A 24,596-nucleotide genomic window follows, 5' to 3' on the forward strand; every position below is an offset into this window, starting at 1 on the left:
GACCTCTTTCTTTGTGGCACAGTGTGCTACAAATTCAGTCCCACGATTTATGTTAATCAGAATAGTAAAACTGTCTCCACTGGTGGAGAGTCTACATTCTGGAAGTTGGTGTGCAGTTTCAAAAATTCTGGCTATGACCTTGCTTTGAAGCAAGAGACTGTTAATATACTTTCACCCCTCCTCCTCCTCCTCTGTAGTATCCTGTTCAAAGCCAGACAAGACCAAACATCCTGTTGCTGCTCCATCCAGTCAAATCAGTACTGCTTCTCCCAACTGATATAGCAGAACAGAGTTAGGACTATTACGTCGCCTACATATTTGTAGTGTACTGACTCAACAAGAAGATGCTATGGTACACTCAGCCATAAAGAGCCTCACAGTTAGCAGCATGGTAATGAGGATGTTGTTCCCACTCTGGTTCTTTTTACTGAGGTATTGCATATATTAAAGGAAGCCTAGAAATGCTGTTTGACTAAGTGGGATAGATTTTTTATAATTTAGAACTCAAGACAGCCTGAGAGCAGGAAGTATTACTTCACTTAGTCTGTTTGACAAGTGAATCTCCTTTGTCTGAGACAAGGAGTGTCTTTCAGCTACCTCACTTTTCTGCCTTGAGCCTTCATTGACATCTAGCCCTGTAGTCCGGCAAATTTTAGAAAAAGTCCTGCCCTCCCCAAGAATCGAAGTAGCTGGAAAGAGCCAAAGGAGGGAAAATCCACCTCACCTATTTGCATACGGTGTGTATCAGCAAGGATGTAAACACCAAGGACCTGTGATTGCTAAACAATAGGGATTTGAAGCTTCTCCAGCAAGTGGGTTAGAAAATATTAACATAAAGACAACCTTCCTGAATGAGATCTTCAAAGATGTACTCCTTTTTTGTTTTTTGTTTATGTAATTTTTCAAAATAACACCAACCAACAGTGTTTTGTTGTGCTGAGAAAGTTCTTTACACTTAGTAAGTAGTCTGTGGTGCATAATGCGTCCTTCCTTACTAGGTAGTCAGTTAAGTATGAAGTACATGAACAGCTCAATTGTTTGCTTAGACAAGCTCCATCTGAATGTTTTATTTTTTTTCTTCCAGTGGCAAATGGCCTAAGGCTGTGAGGGCGAATGGACATCTCCTGCTGAATTCTGAAAAGGTATGCAACTCAAAAGAGTAATGGGCAGCCTGTTTTGTTTGTCAGATCTCCTGATATGGCAGTCTCTTTTATGGGTATTTTCTCTGCTAAGAGAAGATGTGATTATATAGATCTAGTCTGTGTTATGAAGGTGGTGATGTGTTGAAGTTTTGATAATTTCATGGACTCATCCAAGAAAAACACAAGCTTTTGTTGTAGCTTCTAATCAAGTAATAAAAATATGGCAAAAATAAATGTATTCTTATTTGGAACAAACTGTACTTTTTAACAATTTGCAGCTGGTTGAAGGAGTGGTTTTGCACTATATGAGAACTTTAAAAATAAGTACAAGGGAAAACATTTGTAGTGCTTAAACCAGCCTTGAAATGTTACCCAATCTTTCTCTCACATTTTGTCATAGGAAGGCATTACCAGGCCACAGTCTTCATAAGTCAGATGTCCCTTCCAGATTCAGTGTCTAAGGCATCCATTTGGGCATTTTGTTTCCTCTCATCTTGACATTTGATGATGACATTTCTTTTATCTCCTTCATAATTTTCATGACATCTTCTTGGGTCACCTGTTTCTTTCTTTATACTTTTCTTGCAATTGCTTTTGTCGCAGGTAGAAATAAAGCCAAGAAATCCCTGGTCTTTTTTCATTATGTCCTCTTTTATCCATACTAATCATCTAGAGAGATGCTGCGATTACCACTTTTACAGGCCAAATAAAATGACACATTTTCTATCTTTCCCATTTAAATTGTTCTAACTTACGATGTTGCCAAATAAATATATGTATAAAATTCCATATTAAGTCAATATCACCACTGTAAATGGGTATAACACTTGGGTATATACTAGAGAGGCTGCAGGGAGTGTAAAAATACAAAGACATTTCTAGCAAAAAGCTGGGGAATTAGGATAACTCTTTTTCACTTCTTATGAGATAAATGAAAAGGAATGCATAATAGTATCTTTCAGTAAGTCATCTTCCTCTGGTAACTATCATATTGGCAATACACCTCTTAGAGCTGACCCAGTGGTCAGGGACTTGGGGGCACACACAGACAGTAATCTAGCCTTTGACCATCACGTGTCTACAGTAGTGAGGAAATCATTCTATGATGCGCAACTTATAGGCAAAGGTATGGCGTCTAAGTCCAAGGAAGTCATTGTTCCATGTATTTGGCATTCATTGTACCTGTCTTTGAGTACAATGCTCCCTTTGGTACGTAACTAACCAGGCATATCCAACAGTTGAAACGTCCATAGAGGTCACTGAAGGAATATAGGGTGTAAGTAAAATGTCCTATGCAGACCGACTCATGTTCCTGTCCCTCCATTCTGTCTCCTACAGGCTTTTGAGGGAAGATCTATGCCTGGCATACAGGGCTTTGTCAGACCCCATTCTGATGGGCCTCCTGCATATCCACAAAGCAAACAGTACCAGAATTACCCATTCTAAAGACTTAAACCTTGCCTGTGATATAAATAAGACCATCTGGAAAGACAGTTATGTATCCCAGAGACTACCCCTTCTCTGGAACAGGCTCACCATTCATGTGAAACATAATTCCTCCCTAACCCATTTCAGGTGCAATTTGGACAGCTGGATACAGGCAACCTGTAAATGGTTCATCTACCAGATCCCTGCTTGTAAATATTTAATCTCCCAAGCCCCCCTGATTGCACTTATCAAAGATATCAGAACTTGTGAGAGATGTGGGATGCATGGCTGGGCTTAAAAAGACCCTTGTGGTCATTAGCCTAGTGGACCCTTATGAGTACTAGTAATATTTCACTCATTCTCCCAAACAGTCCTAAACATATTTGTCTCTTTGTCATCTTTTTTTAACATTTTATACAGTTTATTTATGAATCCTTTTTATTGAGAAGCACTCTGTTTTTTTCTGCACCGAAGAATCCATTTCAGCTGGACATCCCTTTGGACTGTATGTAGTTTCAGTCTTCAGCTTATCTAGTTTATTCAGCAGTCCTCTGTTTATAGCATGGTCTACACCCCTATCCGTATATTGTTCCCACTGAATTTTTTCTTCTGTATTTTAACTAATCCCAGGGCAATAATTCCCTACATACCTTCAGACTTCTGGAAATTTCTGTTGCTTGCAGTCTTTCTTTTTTTTAACATTTCTGCTGAAGCCAACTCATTCAACCAAGTAATTGCGGTTGCTTCTTTCTGTATGTTTGTCAACTTTATTAGCACCACGCCAGTATTCATTCGACCTCTTTCCTGTCCAGCCTTCTGCCCATTAATAAATTTTAAATGAATCTGATCTTTCCATTTGGTGTTAGGATTGCTATCCATCTAGAGTTTCTTTTTGGGGACAGAATCGGGCTAATAGAATGGAAGATGGCTTGAATTATTTTAGAGAAAAAAGAAATCAGATGTACTCACATTTCAAAATGAGATGCTGGAGGCATATATAAAGTAAAATGACAAAATGCTGGAAAAATAGGAGCTTTGACAATTGTGCCCAGTCCTCCTAGTTATGCTGACAAAGCTGTAAATATCTTGTGTCACCTGAGTTTTCTTCCTTCGGCAATTTAAATCTTGTGATTTTTCTTAATTTAATAAACTCATCTGAGGGAAGAGAGAGGCGTACTCTGAGACATATACAGTACCGGTGGCAGAACAAACCACTGGACTGTTTGAATTTACTTTGTTAGATTTAGAAAAATATTATTTCATTTCTCATATAGATCTAAAAATACTCTGTAGTGTTTAAAGAAGACTTTTCAGTTGTTTTGTTAACTTCACTTCTTCTTTAGCTAATTGCGTCACTCAAAAAGAGGCATGATTCACACAGCCTCTCACTATGTGAATAATTAATTTATGGCTTTAGTCTTGTGTGTGTTTATCATATATCTGTCAATTTTGTGATACAAAGTTCCTGAACTATTACTTCCAAATTCTTGCCTGTATTTTTCAGGTAAAGATGCAAGGCATTCATATATAGTGCCAACTTCTGAGTAAATGCCTGCAGCTCAAAACACTTTACTTGTGTATGTTTCAGGTGGACAGTAGAAGCTTAACTGAAGGTCAGATGTTCTTCGTGTTTCACTGTTGTAGTCATCACATTTGGGTTATCTGCCTGCAAGTAGCCCTCAGCCGGCCTGAATACCAGAGTCATGGATTCCTGCGTCGGATGCTGTCTCTCTTCTTCCATGACGTCAGGGGTAGAAAACATGCAGCCGACGCCATTACATCAGTCTTTCTTGCTGTGCAGTGCCCGAAGCAGAAGCAGTTCTCAAGTGCCGGTCAGTTTCAGAACCAAAGTCTTCAAAAAAAGCTAAGTACCCCGTTGGGGATCCTTTTTCTTGCTCTAACCAATGTCAGTAAAAGTAAACAATTTTCTTACCTGTGGAAAGCAAATACCTCATAAAGATTTTCATTCGTACTGCATTCCTTGCTTAGACCCAGACCACGACGTCACTCGCTGTCAGTTTTGTGCTTTGTTCAATCCCCAAACTATCCGTCGTCAGGCTATCTTTGCAGCAAATTATTTTGGTACTCTGTGTCTGTACTCCAAAATGGCTTTGTTAAGCCATCTGACTACCGATCTTCCAAAAAAAGTAAGGATAAAGACAGAGACAGACCGCATAGATCCAAAACTGCCAACGATGCTTCCGTTAAGCTAGTCGCCAGTCCGCTGGTACTCAGTGAGATGCTTTCGCAGCCCCTGATACCCGCTACTTCAGATTCACAGGCCTCTGCTGAGACCCATTTGGAGTCCAGTGTGCCGCGAGATGCTTCTTCAACTATGGAACCTGCGGATGTCTCTACCTTGGATGGGTCCGGAGCCGTTGTGCAGGCACGGGCTTCTGAGAGTGTATTCAGGCCTACAGACTTGCATTTTAAACCAACGCCATCTTCTTCATCCAGGGCTGTAACTCGCACCATGCCTAGAAAACCGATGTCCAAAACGCATGCACAGGCCCATATGCCTAACAAACAATTAGGGGAAGCCATCCTTCCCCCTCTAAGAGACCTAGAACTGATTTTCCTTCTGATTCTTCTTATCAGGAATCTGATATTTGTTTCTTCTGATTACCTGGATTTGCTCTTATCTACCTATGAGGATTCTGATGCAGAGGATTTCATTCCCTCTTCTTCCCCTCCAGAAGATTTTTCTTTTGGTGAAACCATGCACACTCTTAGGGAGTATTTCCGCTGGGAAAGCCAGGATTACTCTGACTCCAAAATGAGGCTTAGGGAATTCTTACTCCTTCCTCAACAAAGGCCTTTAGCTGTCCCTCCTGTTCTGGACATTGTAGATGATGCTTTTTTGGAATGTAGCCTTTCCCCAGACACTTTACCTCCAGCTCCCAGAAAACTTGACGGGTATTAGAGTACCTGACTCTCACAAGTTCCTCTTCAAGAATCCTACTGCGGATCCAGAGACTATTTCCCAAGGATCAAAAGGCATTAAGGCTACTGCTGCCAAAAATCCTACCCCTTCTGATAGAGATTCTAGAGCCTTGGACAGATGGGATAAGAAGGTATACACTTCTGCAATTGCAAGTTTGGCCATTAGGGCTTTAAATTGCCAGTTTCTTATGTTAAAGTACCAGCAGCATATTATGGGACTACTTAAACAGAAAATTATGTTGATTCCTGACAGTGCTGAACACAAATAATTACAGGATTTAATGCTTTCTGCAGAACAAGTTGGTAAACATACTTGATTTTGACTCTTTAGAAGCATCTTGCAGGGCTGCTGTCACTGGGTCTGCTTTTAGAAGGCATGCATGGCTTAAGGAGCAAAACTTGCCAGATCATGTTATAGCTAAATAACTGGATGCTCCCTTAAACCAAGACCGCATGTTTGGCAAAAAAGCAGAAGTTGTCCTCAAAAAGATGGAGGAAAAAGCTAAATCTATGCAAATTGTTAAAGATTTCCTCGAAATACGGCCTCCCAGATTTAGTAGGCATTGGCCTTCAAAGAACTGGTCCTTTCCAGTCTCTTCCAGGCCTTCTCTGTCCAAACCCAGGAACAGCAGACCACCTAGGTTACAGTCTCGGGCTACGCACAGGCCTAAGCAGTGGGGGGCTCCCACTTCCAAAGCTGGAATTGTAAGCCACCCCCCTACGGAAAAATGGCACAATGGCTTAACCTTAACCCTTCCAAGACCTGGTTAACTGCTTGCCCCCTTAGGAGGAAAACTCATCCTGCATGCAGAAAACTGGGAACTCATTACCCAGGACAAATGGGTTTTGAATATACTTTCCCAAGGATACAGATTCCACTTCCACACCCTACCACCCCCAAACGGTTGGCTAGACCTACCCCCAAATCTGTGGGCGGAGGCCCAACAGCAAGTTCTCTCGCTTCTAAGTATCAGGGCTGTTCAACCTGTCCCAGCAGAAGAAAGGGGACAAGGTTTTTATTCAAGACTTTTCCTGGTACCCAAAAAAGACAGCTCCTGGACCTCTCTATTTGAAACACCTTTCTGGTAATCCCAAAATTCAAAATACCAACACTTCAACAGCTGCTTCCTATGCTAGGCAAAGATGCCTGGTTGGCAACCTTAGACTTAAAGAAAGCTTACCTGCACATTCCAATAAGGGAATCTTTCAGGAAATACCTACGCTTCATGACCAAGCTCCATGCACTCTCAGTTATCTGCACTTCCCTTTGGCTTATCTACTGCGCCCAGGGTATTCACAAAGTGTCTAGCTCCAGCCATTGCATTTTGCAGGCAGAGAAATATTCAAATATACCCATATTTGCACATTGTCTGATTCAGGCAGAAAGCCAGGATTTGCTATTAAAATAGCTGGCATTTGTAAAGAAACTTCTAACCTCACTGGGGTACACCATAAACGAAAACAAATCTCACCTAGTACCCTGCCAACAGATTGTATTCCTGGGAGCAAGCTTGAACACAACTTCCCAGATGGCTTTCCTCACTCCAGAGAAACAAGTTTATATGACAACCTACTTCAAACTACTGGCCGCAAAGACCCAGCTCTCTGCAAGGAAAATTCTGCAAGCCCTGGGGTTCATGGCCTCTTGCATTCTACTAATTCCATATGCAAGACTGCATATGAGGAAACTGCAATGGTATCTAAAAAGTCTGTGGTGTCAACATTCTCAGGACCTGGAATCAATGATTCCTATCATTCCTTGTATAAAGACAGAGTTCCGTTGGTGGCAAGAGGCCTACTACCACAACAAGGGGCTCCCTTTCACTCTACCCCCCCTGCCACCCAAACCCTAACAACAGACGCATCAGACTATGCATGGGGGGCTCACTTGGCAGGGCAGTGCATTCACTGCAAGTTGAACCTGAGACAGATGCACCTGCATATCAACCAAAAAGAAATGTTAGCTGTACAGAATTCTCTGACAGTCTTCAAAGACCACATTCTTACAGGACAATTACTGGTAAAGACAGACAACACCACAGTTATTTGGTACATAAACAAGCAGGGAGGGAACCCACTCATACCCTCTCTGCAAACTAGCCATGGCTCTGTAGAACACAACCTTGAGCTACCAAGTGCACCTACAAGCTCAATTCTTGCCATGTAAGCTAAACTCACTGACAGATGACCTAAGCAGAAATCTCATGGACCCACACAAATGGAACCTGGAACCAAAAATATTCAACCTCTTGAGGAACAAATGGGGGACTCCAGAGATAGACCTGTTTGCCTCCCCTCAGAACTACCAATTGGACAAATTTTGCACAAGGACTTCCCACAGTCAAGCTTGGAAAGTGGATGCCCTGTCCTTTACCTGGGAAAGCCTCTCAGTTTATGCCTTTACCCCTCTGCCTCTCCTCTCGAAGGTTCTGCTAAAGATCACACAGGACAAGCCAAGGACAATACTGATTGCACCAGACTGGCCACACCAGCACTGGTACCCCCTCTTGTACAGTATGACACTGCTGGAACCATGGCACCTGCCTCAGACCCCTTCCCTGCTGTCCTAGCAGGCGGGCCAGATTCTACACCCTCAGCTTCAAACCCTGAACCTTGCAGCCTGGCTAATTCCTTGAAGCTCTCCAATACCATCCCACAGTAAGCAGGTGCTAGATGTCATTCCGGAGGCAAGGAGGCCTAGTACTAGAAAATCCTATGCTGAAAAGTGGAAAAGATACTGTTCCTGGAGCCAGACTCAGGGGATGGGCACAACGGTGTCCAGCCTACCTCTTATTCTTCAGTACTTAACAGAAATGCTCCACAAGGGCCTAGCCTTCTTGTCAATTAAAATTCATGCCTCTGCCATTTCAGCAAATTATGACACTGAACCACCCCTCTTCTCTCACCCCCTGCTAAAGCAATTCCTTAGAGGGGCCAAAAATTTAAGACCCCCCAGGAGAGCCCCTACTCCAGCCAGGGACCTTAACTTTGTATTGAAAAGCTCACTCTCCATTTGAGCCAGCTGCAACTGCAGAGTTGAAATTCCTTTCTTGGAAAACAGTCTTCCTTCTAGCCATCACTTCAGCAAGAAGAGTGTCTGAATTACAGGCCCTCATGGCAGTGGATCCCTTCATTATCTTCCATGCAGACAGGTTTCCCTCAGGACCAATCCTTTCTTTATACCCAAGGTGATGTCTAGTGTGGCTTTAAATCAGTCCATTCATTTGCCTACTTTTTTTCCCTAATCCACAAAACAAAGGAGAACAAATACTGTACTCTTTGGATGTGCACAGACAACTTAGATTTTATTGGGACAGGACTAAGCCTCTCAGAAAATCTGAACAGCTACTAGTTGGCTTTGCTGCAGGGGCAGAGGGGAAGGCCATTTCATAGCAAACCATTTCTAAATGGACAGCCCATTGCATTTATTTCTGCTACAAGCACCATGGAAAATGTACCCCACAGGGGATAAGATCACATTCCACCAGGGCTGCATCTACCTCTGCAGCCTTTCTCAGAGGAGTCCCTACCAGCAACATCCTAGAAGCTGCTACCTGGAGCTCCATACATATCTTCACCAAGCATTACCACATGCCTATTTTTTCTAAATCCAGAGCTGGTTTTGCCACTGCAGTCTTGCAGGGCTTAATAGCTGGCCCTAATGCTCTCTAACTTCCTCCTCCCTTCTTCAGCTTTGGAAATCAACCCAAATGTGATGACTGCAGCAGTGAGACATGAAGAACATAGTACAGTTGTGTACACTTACCATAAATGTAGATGTTAGAGTGTATTCACTGTTGCAGTCCTGGTTACCCTTCCTCCAGCCCCCTGACTTCTCTTGGCTCTACCTTTCTTTCTTGTTTGGTGTATTTAACCTTTCTGGTATATTTGCTTTTTGATGGAGGTGTACCATAACATATAATTGCTTCCCTTTGTGGGGGCACCTGACATCTGGGGCAAGAAAAGCTGATGTAATGGCGTCGGCTGCATGTTTTTACCCCTGACGACTTGACGTCATGGAAGAAGAGAGAGCATCCGACGCAGGAATCCAAGACTCTGGTCTTCAGGCTGGCTGAGGGCTCCCTGCAGGCAGATAACACAAATGTGATGACTGCAACAGTGAATACACTCAAACATCTACATTTATGGTAAGTGTACACAACTGTACTTTTCTTGACCTTCAAAATGGCTGCACACTAAACAGCATATTGATTAGAGCTCACCCAATTTGAAAACTGAGAAATTGTTAAAAAGCCGGTAAAAGTTAATCAGCTTGAGGTAAAGTGTACATACTGGCGAGTAATTACACTACCTGGATGCCAGCAAGCAAGATGTTTGGAGAAAGAAAGTGAAAGTCTGAAAAGCAGAAGAAAAAGCCCTAGCTGGGAAGAACTTTGCAGCTGCAAAGCTACAGTTATTTCAAGTTTCAGCTTCTGTTGGTGTACAGGAAAAAATAAATCAGATGCACTCACAGTTTATATATTCCTGAAGCATCTTGATAAGTTTAAAGTCAAATGACAAAAGGATAAAAAATTAGAAGAGGCTTTAAGTAGGTATTTGAATATGCTAATTTATTTATTTCCAGTTTGATTACTGGGGAGGTCCACTGGGCTCAAGAAGCCTGTTTTCAGTGGAGGCCCGGGGTAGAAAAGCTCCATATTACATAGTAAAAATAAGCAAAGTATAATAGCAAAAAGTGAAGGACATACATTACATACTAGATTAGATACAAGTTGTACAGTAGTTATAAAGCATCTAAAAATGGTTATAAAGCAAGTAAAATTTGTAAGATGGCAGTAAAGAAAAATTCTTCCCAGAAAAGTGGTGAATAAAAGGTGGAAAGTACATTATTTACAATGTATATATTTATGATATTTATGTATTCAGAGAGAGGCAGTTGTATAATAGAAAAAGTTGGAGAACATACGTTACATTTTAAGTTAAGGACAAGTTGTTGTTCTTTGTTAAATAGCATCTAAAATTGTATGATGGCAGTAATGAGAATCATTCCCAGAAAGGGGAGAGTAAAAGACAAGATAGTAAACTATTTACAATATATGCATTCAGGATATAGATGTTGGATTACATTATATTCAGAATGAGGCAGTTGTTTAGGAATTCAGTATGGAGTAGAGTTACTTATAGTAGAATTATTAGCAGGTTAGGTAGGGAGAGTGCAATTGCATTTCCAGTTATAGGAGAGGTAGGAATGGAGCTGGGTTTTAAAGTGTTCAAGGTTTTCAGAAATTTTTAGAGAAGGAGGGAGAGAATTCCATTTTTTGGCTAAGGAAAATGATAGGATTAGCAGACCAGCGGGACAGTTTGGTTTGTGTACAGTAATTAGGTTTTGGTGGGGTAATCAAACTTCAGAAGCTGAAGTGAAGGTTGAACATAAGGCTTCTCAAGAAGAAAAATTAAAAATAGTTATAGAACAGAACGTTCAGAGAAAAACCTGAGATTTTTTTGCTGTACCAGAGAAACTGGAAAGAACAGATTGCATTAATTTTATGAAAGTACAAATAAGCAAATGAACTGTTATTTCACAGCAAGATTTGTTAATTGTGAGGGCATATCTTATGTATGCTGCAATCTGACCATAAGAAGGCAGCCAAGACCTATGTTAATAAAGACACAGTGATAATACCAGTCAGAGCTTTCCTGACAAAACTGTGACAGAAGGGAGAAGTATTAAAATTGTGGACCATAGAGTGTTTGTTGGAAATGATTTATTTTCTGTACATCAAGCAGAACAGAAACAGATTTATTCCTGCAATCAGGAAATATCGAGAGGCAGGAGTGAGATTCACTTTGCTTTGTCTAGCAGTCTTTGGAATATTTTTCCTGGAGGATCAAAGATATTTTAGTATGCAGAGCAGGCTAAAGAGAAAATAGTAAAAATATATAATAACCAACAAGGAGTGAGCTGACAAACTGAAAGAGTCTTCTCCTCAGTTTTCTGGCAGTAACAAAGTCCATAGAGAAGCCTTGTTAGTGAAACTATTTTTTTAGGTGCTCCATAAGAAAATGCTGGAGTGACTTTAAAAAACACACAGGAGCTAACTAGAGGAGTTAGGAGTTATGTGGATTTGAACCAGAGACCAGTATTGGGAGGTTGAGATTATCAGGAGGAAGAATAATAATATGAAAGTAGTAAACAGGAGCCCTGTGAAGAATCAGTCTGATTAGACACAGTTTACACACACGAGCTGTGGCTTTGCACGAAGTGGTGGTCGAAAACGACTGGAAATTTGACTGTTAAACTGGTGGGAAAATTCTAAAGCATAAACCCTACTTTGTCATTACTGTGACAAATTAATGTAACTCAAGCATAGAAGAAAAGCTAAATAAACTGGAGGTGGGAGACTGTCACCCGCTGGATTGCTAACTGGCTCACAGGATGCAGATAATCAAAATAGAAGTTACCTCCACAAAGAGACCAATCACACCAGTGCAGCCCCCAGGGTTCTGTGCTGAGAACCTGTCCTGTTTGGCATCTACTTTTCTGATGGATATGTTGATACCAAAGGGCTCTGGCTGACTAAGTTTGCAGATGACTGTAAATTAGGAGTAGTCATTGAATCCCCAAATGACTCCGCCATCCTGCTGGGTGTCAAATAAATAATTGGTGTCAAAATCATGGTTTGAGACTAAATGCCTTTTTTTTAAAGTCTTCTACACCAGAGAACTACCATATTGACAGCATATATGCAACATATATACAATAGTACAATAATACAATAGTTGACCCAGTTGTTTGGGGATTTGGAAACTTGTGTGGACAGTGACCGAACTTATGACCAACATGTGTCTATTGTAAGAAAGTCCTTCTGTATTGCACAGCTTATAAACAAAAGGATTTTGCTTAGATCTAGGATATCATTGTCCCCCTTTACTCAACCCTCATTAGACCACTCTCATGGAATATAATACTCCCTTTGACATGTATCTGTACAGACACATGCAACAACTGGAATGTCCACAGAGATACCTTACTAAAAGGATACAAGGCCTAAACAACAGAGTCTAGGAATCTAAATCTAATCTGCAACATCAGTGGAATGATTTGGAGGGAAATGTATATTTTGCAGAGGAAATCGCTGCTGTGGAACAGACTCCCCATCCACATAAAGTTCATCCCTGTCCATTTTCAAGTTATATCTATAGATGGGAAACAGGACTGCCCCAGTACTACTAATGGACAGAGGCAGCTCCTAAATGCTTTATCCTATGCATCTGTCCCCTTACATTATCTATGGTATTGTTAGAGTTTTTCTCATTCGGGATAATATATAATCATTGACCATGGTATGGGTAAGACCAGTCAATAACTAAATGGGATAGGTTATTTCAAGCACAAAGGGGAAATTAGCTAGGCTTAAAATGGCCCACAAGGGCGTGTAGTCTAGTATTTGCTTATGAACCTGTCTGTAGAAGGACACTGAAGAGGTAACTGCAAGTAAAACAGCTTTTGCTCTTTAGTTTGTGTAAAGTGCTTGCTATTTTGCAAAACAGTTATGCAGATTATGCAGACAGAGGTATTTTAAATGCTGTGGGATTTTGCCAATGGCTGCAGTAGTGTTAAAGTAAGAAATTATTTTTTTTCCTTAACTGTCAGATATTCAGGCTTTTCACTGTAACATAAAGGCTATATAAAGAAGCAAGGTAAAGTTAATATAATGTGATCTTGGGCTGCTGGGAGGGATGTAAAAATGTATTTGTCATCATATAGTTGAAATTAAAGGGTAACTTCTCTTGTATTTATAGATGTGGATGTCTAGACTAATGTTCTTAGCTTAAGGTATAAACAAGATATAAGCAAGCAAATAGGCTTGAAAATGAGGAAAAGCAAGTAAATTGCAAATTGGAAACGTACTTTCAAAAGAACTGCCTTATATAATGTGTGTGATTTTTTATGAGAGTGGCTATTTTTGAATATTAACACTGAATTTAAATGGTCTTGCAGACATAGACAAGTATTTGTGTGGACTTCAGATAGTGTTACAGGAGACGCATTTTGATAGAAGTGATTATTTGAATTTGAAGATGAACGGTACTGTGAGATCTGTGATCAATGTGCACCTCAGCAGTGGGGAAAATGTGTTTTAATCTCTTGCCCAGTAAACCATCCCCTTTTCTGTTTTAACCTGCTCTTAACATTCTACCTGGAGTTTCTTTAGCAGTCCTGGTAGGATATACAGATTTTCAGGCATTCATAACACTCCCTTCTACCTTCCCTCTTACTAATGTAAATTTACTCTCATCAGTTTTCTACTTTCAACAACTTAAACGTTGTACTTCTTTGCAGTAGATTGGCCTTCTGTTGTATGTGATAAAAATCCTTTTAATTTCAATCTCATTCAAAATTTTCTAATATGCACAAGTACCTTGCATGACCTTATATAAGTTGACAAACCCTATTAAGATACATTACAGACGTTATTTATTATATAGAGGGTCACTGTTGCAGTACCACCTTCTGTGGCTTCAATGCTTGAATTTGTTTATACAAGCTCCAAGAGGTCCATATAACATTATATGAACTTCTTTTGCTTCATCTGTCAACTTTGTAAAAGGAGTTTGTCTCGTAAACATGAAATGGATCAGAAGAATTAATAACATTTCATTTTACAACAATTTGTTCAAACGTTCGAAAATTGTAATCATTTACTTTTTCCTAGTACATTTCCATGTGTGACAGACATTTCTAAAAGAGAGATTATTGATGAATGCAGCATAACAGGTTTCTTTGTCCAGGAGAAGCCTGTTGTACTCTCCCAATGCATTATCCATCCTTTCAAAGCCCCCCCCCCATTTCAAAGTACTGTATTATCTGCATCTAATTTCAAGTACATCACCCCTGAATCAAATGCTGAGGCCTAGACAAATAAGTAGGTCTATTATCGCCGAAATTCTTTCCCTCCAAATGAAATAACTTAAAATTTCAGATCTCATTTGTTTAAACCTTTTACACCCATTGAATTTCACATTTATCTTAAACACTCACAGGTATACAGAAAACATTCCTTGTTTCATTTTGGCTGAATTTGCAGATCATTTTCAGTTCAATCCTGTCACATTAATTTAAATATTTCCTCAGTTCCACTGAATCAAGAAATTCATCTGCCTGCTCAGACAGACAGAAAACGTAGGTACAGTAATTGCCTTCTTACAGGATATTCCCCTTAACTGTTATCAGTACTGTAGACATAATGACTAACTGGAACATTAAAGTGAAGGAACCACAGTATATCAGAAGTTTTACACTTGGTATGCTATACACCAAAATCATGTAGACTCTCTTGTACTGAGGAAAATGCTGTGGGTACATTGAAATCAGGAGCCCTCAGTGCTGTATATATCCAGATGTTCATCTTATTGATCACTGCAGCAGTAGCCTTAGCTATGTGGGTTATATCCTGCCAAGGACATAACAGCTAGCCAGCTTCTAAAGCAGTTGGTCACCACAGATGCTTTGGACTTTACAAGGGAAGCAGTCTCAGGAGTGATGAAAGTCCAGGGGTGAGAGACACCAAGACAGATGCAAGCACATAAATATCAAGAATATGCTTACCCTGATCAAGGCACTTAATTCTATGAACTATCTTTTTTCCCAAAGACCTTTTCAAGTGGTTACAGACAATACCAATGATGTAGTACATCAACAGGCAAGGGGTTACCAAGTTGTACCTCCTTTGCAGACCAGCCGTGTTTGCGTGGGCTGTAGCTTCACCACACAGTCTCAGTCTACAGGCATTGTATATTCTCTCAAATAAAAATTGTGTGATGTACCAGGTGAGCAGGACCAGGGCAGAGCTTCACAAATGGAAACTAGATCCAGGAGTCTTCCAAGATTTGAACCATCTATGGGGAGATGTCCTTCATATCGCTGTTGCAGTATTCATCACCTCTGGGATCTCCTGCCAAGGACAGCCCAACTTGCGGTCAATATACCAAAGCTTTTATTACCTAGAGAGCATCATATGTCAGATGTATGTTCCTCAAGCAAGCATAAGGCATAAAGCTGCCGTACATATGTTCCCAACTGAGAACTTCATTGCTACCAGTCCAAACATCATTGTCATATGTTGGTCTGAATGTCCTTCATTGTTCTGGTTTTACCGAGCCTACATATTTCACATAAGTACCCTGTTGATGTTCTTTTATCATTTCCTTATTTAATAGGTTTCATGTCATCCAAAAAAGGAAGTGTCATTGTGGGAAGTAGATTCCCCATAAAGTCCACCACAATAGGTGCCTCTTTTGCTTAGGTGCATCACATGACCAAATGCAGTGTTCTTTCTGTCAGGCTTTATTCCTCAAGATTTTGCATAGTCGCCTTTCTTCTTTTTCAATTTACCTTGAGAACACACCAGTGTCTCAAGCTTTTTGCCCAAGGTACCATGGTAGAATCTGCTCACTCTGAGGTACAGCTGCCATTTAGGAAGGCCAAAAAATCTGGGCATGAGTCTGCTGCTGTCCAGCCTCCTATAGATGTCTCTCTTGAGATGAGTGAGAACCCAGAGGACAGCCTGGCATTACCTTCAGTTTCCTTTGCTCAACCTTTTTGGAGATCAGGATGAAGCTTATCGCATGTCCTCAGAGGCCTTGCAATTGCTGCAAACGTTGAAAGGGAACTGTGGCTGATCATTTCCAAGGGGCATAAGGGGCTTCCACAAATCCTTTTATGGGAAGAGGTGCCTGGCACCTTGATTGAATCTAGACACAGATCCGAATCTCCACTTTTTGTCAAAGTGGAGGTCCCTGTAAAGAAAAGGCAAAAAACTAAGCATGTGATGTCTACTTCAAGGATCTACAAAAGGAATGGCAGGACTTTTCTCAAGGATTGGTCAATACCTTTATGGCGTTGAAACCTCCTCAGAGGGTTTTTCTCCTTGGTCCTCTACCCCTAAGAGGCCTAGGGACCTAGAGTCTTCAGATGGGAATTCTGATTCTAAGGTTGACTCCTTAGTCTATTCCTCCCAGTCACCTTCACTTTTAGATTATGGGTCTGAGGAGGAGGAATCTGTTATCCTGATTCTCCTTTGGAGGAATGCTCCCAAATATTGGACGTCCTGAAGAGTTAGTATGAGTTGTTACAGATGGACTCTCTTAAACCTTCAGCTGTACTTTCTGTGTTGGGTGCTGTATTAGATGCCTTTGCTGCTGCTTTCCTGATCGGTCCTTAGAAACCTGATATGTTCTGTAAGGTGCTAAATACCTGCAAATTCTTGTATAAATGCCTTTTCTTTGATCCTGTAGTGATTTCTGATTCTACTGATAAGCCGACTAAGCTATTCACTTCTTCCAAACTCCTTCCTTCAGATAAGGACAGTAGAGCCATGGAGAAGATTGGTAAAAGGTGTACACTTCTGCTACCTTAGCCATTAGGCCTATCAGTTACCAGACTCATATGGCAAGGTAAGTAATGCCTCTTTCCCAGGTTGGGAAACTTGTTTCTGATATGCCTGACTCTAAGGGTAAAGCCTCAGCTCTTTCCTTGCTCATTTCCACTTCTCAGGTTTTCTTTCACGCAGTCAGATGCAATTATGCAGCAGATGTATCCTCTAAGAGCTGCTGCCTTTGGCTCTGTAATGAGGCACTACTCCTGGCTTAGCCTTCAGGTCTTGCCAGATGATATCAAAGCAAAACTTTTCGACACTCCTTTGGATAACCATCATTTGCTTTGTACTGCTATGGCTGACTTTTTAAGGCCTTACAGGATCAAGGTAAAGTCGTGAAAGTTTTGAAGCAGACCTTTGTCTCCACTATTCCCAAGTTCCAGAGGGACTACCATAGTAAGGCTGTTTTTTTGCATAGGCTACGTAGACAGTCTTCTAAAGGTAAGAATGTTCCTAGGCAGGTTTTATCTGACAGGCCTACTCAGATGCCAAGGCACCAGAAGCAGTTCTTTCCTGACAAATGTACAGCCATCTGTCTGCTGCTCTTCCCTCTTGGCCAGGCTCTCATGTCCCTCAAGCTTTCTCTTTCTCCTCCAGTTTGGCATTTGATCTCCACAAACACTTGGGTTCTGTCCATCATCTGGCAGGGTTAATTTATGATCAGGAAGGCCCTTTCTTCCTTTTCTGGAATTCCTCAACCCCTGACAGAACAGCTTCCTCATTTTTTAGAGGTATCGCAGGGTCTGCTGGACCAGGGTACCATTCAGCCAGTTTTGGACAGAGAGGAGTTTGGAGTTTTATTCCAGGATGCTTCTAGTCCCCAGGAAATAGGGATATTGGAGACCTGCCCTGGATCTTTCCTTTACTAGCACCTTTCTCATAGTGCCTTCCTTCTGAATACTGCCTCATCAGGACCGGTTTCCTCTGTAGCTCCCCCAAGCCTTTCTGGTTTCATTGGATCTGAAGGATACTTACCTTCACATTCTCATCCACCTTCAGTTCAGGAGATATTTGCATTTCACTGTTTCCTCCTCTCGTTTTCAGTTTTCTGCTTTGCCCCTGGAGCTTTTCACAGCCCCAGGGGTGTGTTCACCAAGTGTCCAGCCACTGCAAATGCGTTTTTCAGGCTTTAGGGCATTCAGATATTTCCTTGTCTAGAGTACCTTTTGCCGTAGGCTCCATCCCATTCCAAGTTGGTGCAGGATCTCCATTTTACCCAGCTTCTGTTGCACATTCTGGGGTCCACTGTCAACCTTCAGAAATCAACATTGACTCCATCTCAGGATCACGTTTTCATAGGATGCAGGTTCCAGACTGTTCAGTGCTGGCATCTCTTCCTGCCTGCAAGGTTTTGGCCCTCAAATTATTTTCTATCCCTGCTTCCCCTGTCTTCTCTTCCAGCCAGGAAGTTTCTCAGAGTTCTGGGGTTTATGGCCTCCACTATCCTCATGCATCCCTGGACCAGGCTTCATATGAGGAGGTTTCAGTGGTTCCCAAAATCTGTGGCTTCAACACTTCCACCTGCTGGACCATCTTGCTTTTCTACTCCCTTGTCTCAAACTGGAATTTCACTGGTGGATTTGGCAGCTATCTGTCAATCCAGATGTTCCTTTCCACACTCTTTAGCCTTCTCAGGAACTCTATATAGGCACATCAGAGCTGGAGTGGGGAGTCACTTCAGGCACCCTAAAGGTGCAGGGCCTTTGGTCCCCTCAATAGAGGGTGGATCACGTCAACATCAAAGAGATGCGGGCTTTCATTCTGGCCCTTCAGGCGTTTCATGCGCTCTGGATCCTGGGTATGGGCAACACCACAGTCATGTGGTACATCAGCAAACAAGGGGTCATTAGGTGTCACCTTCTTTGCAGGTTAACCCTTCAGGCATGGGAAATGGCTAGCACTCTGCAGGTCACTCTACAAGCAGTCTGTATATCTTCAGAGTGCAGTTTTGTGGCAGATTTTCTCAGCAGGTCCAGGACATAGCCTTTCAAATGGATGTGTTTTTGGACATAGTTCATTGGTGGGCATTCCACAAGTAGGTCTTTTTGCCTCCCATCTGAACAGGCAGTTCCCTCAGATCTGTTCCGGAGTCCCAAGCCGTTTGGCTTGGAAGGTGGGACACTATGTCTTTCTCTTGGAAGAGAATGTTCTTTATGCCCTTCTTGTCCTTCCTCTTCTTCAAAGGGTCCTTCATAGATTTGAGGAGGACTGTGCAAAAGTCTTGTTGGCAACTCCCTTCTGGCCCAGACAGCACTGGTTCCCCTCCTATTCCATCTGGTCAAGGGCAGTCATCATAAGTTACCTCACTACATGGATCTTCTCACACAGGACAAAGGAATTGTCCTTCACCATCATCTGTCCACTCTTCACCTGACGCTTTGGGTGATAACGGTTTTGATTCCTTTCTAACACCAGTTTTCTGAGGATATACTTAGGATTTTGCAGTAGGCCAGGAAACCCAGTGCCAGAAAATCAAATATGTCTAAATGGAAAATATTTTTTCTGTTGGGTGTCTTAAACATTACTAGGACTCCTTTTCACTGGGGTCCCCTTGATTTGTTCTTACCTGCGTGAACTGCTACATGCTGGCTTGGCATATTCCTCAGTGAAAGCCCACTTGTCAGCCATTTCTGCCTGTCTGGCTCTTACTCCTTTGTATATGTTTGAAGTAAAAAAGTTTCTTAAAGTCATGCTTCATATTAGACCCCCAGAAAACCTATTCCTCCCTCTTGGGACCTCAGTATGTTTTCTTGAGAAACTGACTGTTGAGTGTGCCTCCTCTCTTCTTTGCAACACTATACCTGGAAGATTGTTTATTGCTTGCTTAAAGTTCTGCTAGAAAGGTATCTGAACTATAGGCTTTGATGGCAGTCCCCCCTTTTTGTTTTTTTGTAGAGACAGTGTGTTTTTCCGTACAAATCCTTCATTTATACCAAGTGCTTAATAGGCTGTCCCTTAATCAGTCTATCGAGCTTCCTTCTTGTTCCCTTCTCTGCAATCTGTTAGTGAGAATGTTCTTCGTACGTTGGATTTTCACAGACAACTCAGATATTATTTAGACAAACCAAAGGCCTTTTTGTAAATATGATCAACGTTTTAATTGTTTTCATGCCAGGAGTTTGGGTTTGGCAGTTTGTATGCAAACCGTGTCCACCTGGATTTTTAAGGCCATTTCTTTTTGTTATTCTTTTCATTAGGCTTTCTTCAAAGGTCTGGATGCCAGTACATCCATGAAGTTGCTACTTGGTCTTTGGTTCACACATTCACAAAACATTATAAACTCAATGTCATTTTTAGGGCCAGGGCAGGTTTTGCTGTCTTGCGTAGGATTGTGGAAGTCTCGTCTTTGCTCTCCTCTTCCTCCTCCTCTCTGCCTTCACTGTAGTTTTTGTACTCTCCCAGAAGTGAGTACTGCAACAATATGGAAGGACATAATACAATTGTGTAAAATATTACCATAACAGTAGAATGACCTTCTTTTCAGTGTTGCAGTATTCACTCCCTCCCTCCCTCCTATCCCCTTTTATTGTATTCCTTTTGCATGGGTAATATTTTTGTATTGGCTGAAGATTCCTTTCCTTCTTTTCATTCCTTCCTTTTTCTGGATTTACATGTCCTCCTTCCCACTGGGAGTTCTAGTTAACCTGGGGCACTTCAGGTTTGAGATGGGATTATACATACATCACCTTTATGCCCTACGCTTGTCTGATGTATGATGTTCCCTAGGTAATAAAGGCTTTGGTATACTGGCCAAACATTGGGTTATCCTTGTCAGGAGATCCCAGAGGCAATGAATAGTGCAACAGTGAAAAGATAGACATGTACTGTTATGGTAAGATTTTGCACAGCTGCACTTTTCTCAAGCAGACCTCTTTCCCTCCTTTCTGAACAATCACATGGTAAAATCTTTTTCCAGGAGTTCATGTAAGAAGTCCCGGAAGACAGTTGCCTTTTTTTTCTTTGGACAGGAATGTTCCTGTATGTCTTTCCACACTTTACAGTAATAAGCAGATGACGTCTGAAGATTCAGAAGGAATCCCCAAGATCATTGTGTTGACTGCCTTCTGGCTCAGGCAACTATTGATGTCCTTCAAGGATGCATCTGCAGTCTTTACAAATGGGTTGTCCTGTCGTCAGGCAGCCCTTCGGTCGGCCGGATTCCAAAGTCTGGGTCTGGCTTCGGCTGGTGTCGCACTTCACCCGACGTCATCGCGGCAGTTATTTGGGTATAAAGGCATCAGCCGACGCCATTTTCCTCAGTCTTTCTTGCCGCGTGGCGCCCGAAGCAGAAGCTGTTCGCAAGTGCCGGTCGGTCAGATCCAGAGATTACTACTACCGAATACTACTTCGAAGACTTCTATAAAGCTAAGTACCCCGTTGGGGACTCTTTCTTGCCTCAGCCGATGTCAGAGAAAGTTAATAACTGTTTATCTTGTGGGAAACAAATACCTCATAAAGATTTCCACTCCTCAGCCGATGTCAGAGAAAGTTAATAACTGTTTATCTTGTGGGAAACAAATACCTCATAAAGATTTCCACTCCTATTGCATACATTGTTTAGGCCCAGACCACGACGTAGCAGCTTGTCTAGCCTGTGCTTCTTTTAACCGACGGACGCTTAGACGTCGGTCGGACTTTGCTGAACAGATTTTCGGCTCCGATTTTGCCTACATTATGCCGTCGGATCCTCCGACTACGCAAATTACCAAAAAACGCAAAGAAAAGGACCGACACTCGCGGTCCGCGGTTTTGGCCGAAACCGCGGTTAAGCAAACCACGAGTGTCTCGGTTTCGGCCGAAACCGAGCAAGCGGTTCTTTCTTCAGCCGATATCATGCCTTCTACCGAGGCCTCTTCTAACCTGGTAGAAACGGCTTCTGAAATCCAACCTTCTGTTGCGGTTTCACAGGAGTTATCAGACACCATTCCCCTGGATGTTTCAACCCCTGCACGTGGAGCTGCTAGGCCTCCTCCAGCTATGTCTATTAAGGCCTTTGCCAGGGCTAAAGCAGCCAAAGCATAAAAACCTGTGCCTGCCAAGCCCCCTTCTCACAGGCCCAGCACCAGCTCCCACATGCTTTCTTTGGCTGAGGATCTCATCTCTTTAATTCGTGGAGCCCAGCCTCATCCAGACAGGGCCTCTCTCCCTCCTCCAGAAAAGAGGCCTAGAGCAGAGCCCCCTGAGACAGTATCCACAGATGATTCCTCTGATGACTCAGAACATACAGACCTTCCTGAGGCTTCTTATTCTCCTTATGAAGACTCTGATGCTGAGGAGTCCATCCCTTCAGCCTCTCCTCCTGAGGAATTTTCCTTTGGGGAAACCTTGCATGCTATGAGGGAACAATTTCAGTGGCAGGGCCAAGATTTCTCAGACTCTAGAAAAAGGCTTAGGACCTTTCTACATTTGCCACAGCATAGGCCTTTAGCTATACCTCCAGTTCTTTCTGTTGTTGATGATGCATTTAATGATGCTTGCACTGCTCCTGATTCTTTACCTCCGGCTCCTGCTAAGCCCGATAGGTACTACAGGGTCCCGGACACTCATCACCACTTATATAAGGCTCCTTTTGCAGATCCAGAGACTATCTCCCAGGATCCTAAAGCTGTAGCCGCTACTTCTTCTAAAAACCCCCTCCCCTCTGAAAGGGAATCCAGGTCCTTAGAGAGATGGGGTAAAAAAGTTTACACCTCTGCTACTTTGTCAGCTAGAGCTTTGAACTGCCAATTTCATATGATTCGATATCAAGAGTTTATGCTTGACCAGTTGACTAAAAAGCTGTCCTCTGAAGAATCTTTAGATAAAAAGTATGTTCAAGAAATGGTACATAACATACAGCAGGTTAGTAACCATCCTTTAAAATGTGGCTATGATGCACTGGAGGCTTCCTTTAGATCAGCCATGACTGGCACAGTTATCAGGAGGCATGCATGGTTGAAAGAACAGGCATTACCAGACCATGTCAAATCTAAGCTTTTGGATGCACCTATGGACAAGGTCAATTTATTTGGTTCCCCTGCACAGCAGGTACTAAAAAAGATGGAAGAGAAAGCAAAATCTGTACAAACAGTGAAAGATTTCTTACAAGTTCAACCTCCAAGGTTTAGCAGGAACTGGCCCTCCAAGAATTGGTCCTTTCCGGAATCCTCTAAGGCACAAAGAGGCAGGAATAGGCACTCTAGAGGCAGAAACCAATCCAGGGGTGCCTACAGGGGTCGCCAGTGGCAGGGTAACAACCAACGAGGCACGGATACAGCCACCGCCACTACAACAACTCAATCACAGTGACTTGGTGGCACCGCCTACCAGGGAACAACTAGAAGCACCCTTAGGCGGAAAGCTAACCTTATTCTCAAGAAACTGGCACTGCATTACAGGAGAAAAATGGATTTTGCAAACTATAGACCAAGGTTACAGGTTCCATTTCCATACTCTACCAGAAAAGAGAGGAATGCCAAACCTTCCACCTACTCAAAGGACAGAAGCTCTAAAGCAAATATCTCAATTATTAAGAATGAGAGCTGTGGAAAAGGTACCATCTATGGAGCAAGGAAAGGGATTTTACTCCAGACTCTTCCTGGTACCAAGAAAAGAAAACAAATGGAGGCCTATTCTAGACCTGTCCGCTTTAAACACATTCCTCATTGTTCCAAAATTCAAAATGCTGACCCTACAGCAGCTTCTTCCCATGCTGGGCAAGGAGTCTTGGCTGGTAACTCTAGATCTCAAGGAGGCATACCTGCACGTCCCCATAAGACCAATTTGCAGAAGATACCTCAGATTTCTTGCAGGATCAGAGCATTATCAATTCTCAGCATTGCCCTTTGGCTTATCTACTGCGCCCAGAGTGTTCACGAAATGCCTGGCATCAGTAATCGCTCATTGCAGACTTCAGCAGATTCAAATCTATCCCTACCTGGACGACTGCCTGATACAAGCGGACAACAAAAACAAACTAATAGAAGACTTACAAAGAGTCATCTACCTGCTGCAAGCCCTGGGATACACAGTCAATACAAAAAAGTCAAGGCTGATTCCATCCCAAAGAATAACCTTTCTGGGTGCAGAACTGGACACCAAAACAAATGGCATTCCTAACTGCAGAAAAGAAAGAGCAACTTCCTCTCTACTTCTTGGCATTAACAAAGCAGAACCATCTAACTGCAAGAAAAGTGCTGCAAGCTCTAGGCTTCATGGCATCCTGCATAATACTGGTCCCTCATGCCAGGCTGCATATGAGAAAGCTACAGTGGTACCTAAAGAATTTGTGGTCCCAGCACAAGCACAGCCTAGAAACCAAAATTCCAATGATCCCATGCCTGAAACAGGAGTTCCTATGGTGGGCTCAGGCCTGCCAATCAAACACAGGATTGCCCTTCTGCAAAAGCCAACCAAGACAAACCATCACGACAGATGCCTCAGACCTCGGATGGGGGGCACACATGCTGGACAAGTGCATTCAAGGCCTATGGACTCAAGACCAGCTGCATCTGCACATAAATCTAAAAGAAATGATGGCAGTAAAACTGGCAATCCAGGCATTCAGACCTTTTCTCCAAGAAGGCCAGTTGATGATAAGGACAGACAACACCACAGTTATGTGGTACATCAACAAACAGGGAGGCACACACTCATACCCTCTATGCCAGCTGGCACTGGACCTATGGGATGTGGCTCTGAGCTA

At 42.3% G+C, this 24,596-nt stretch overlaps 1 protein-coding gene across 1 annotated transcript in view; it reads left to right on the top strand.

The window, feature by feature from the left end:
• The window catches only part of LARS1 (leucyl-tRNA synthetase 1), a 1,303,086-nt gene that overhangs the window by 706,247 nt on the left and 572,243 nt on the right, over positions 1-24,596 (top strand). The window contains exon 21 of the mRNA XM_044064023.1: positions 1,085-1,142. Within this exon, the coding sequence (XP_043919958.1) occupies positions 1,085-1,142 (58 nt within the window). The remainder of the gene's footprint in view (positions 1-1,084; positions 1,143-24,596) is intronic.

This window comes from Protopterus annectens, chromosome 2.part2 (assembly GCF_019279795.1).
Source record: "Protopterus annectens isolate FY-2018-M chromosome 2.part2, PAN1.0, whole genome shotgun sequence".
NCBI classification, from domain to species: Eukaryota; Metazoa; Chordata; order Ceratodontiformes; family Protopteridae; genus Protopterus; species Protopterus annectens.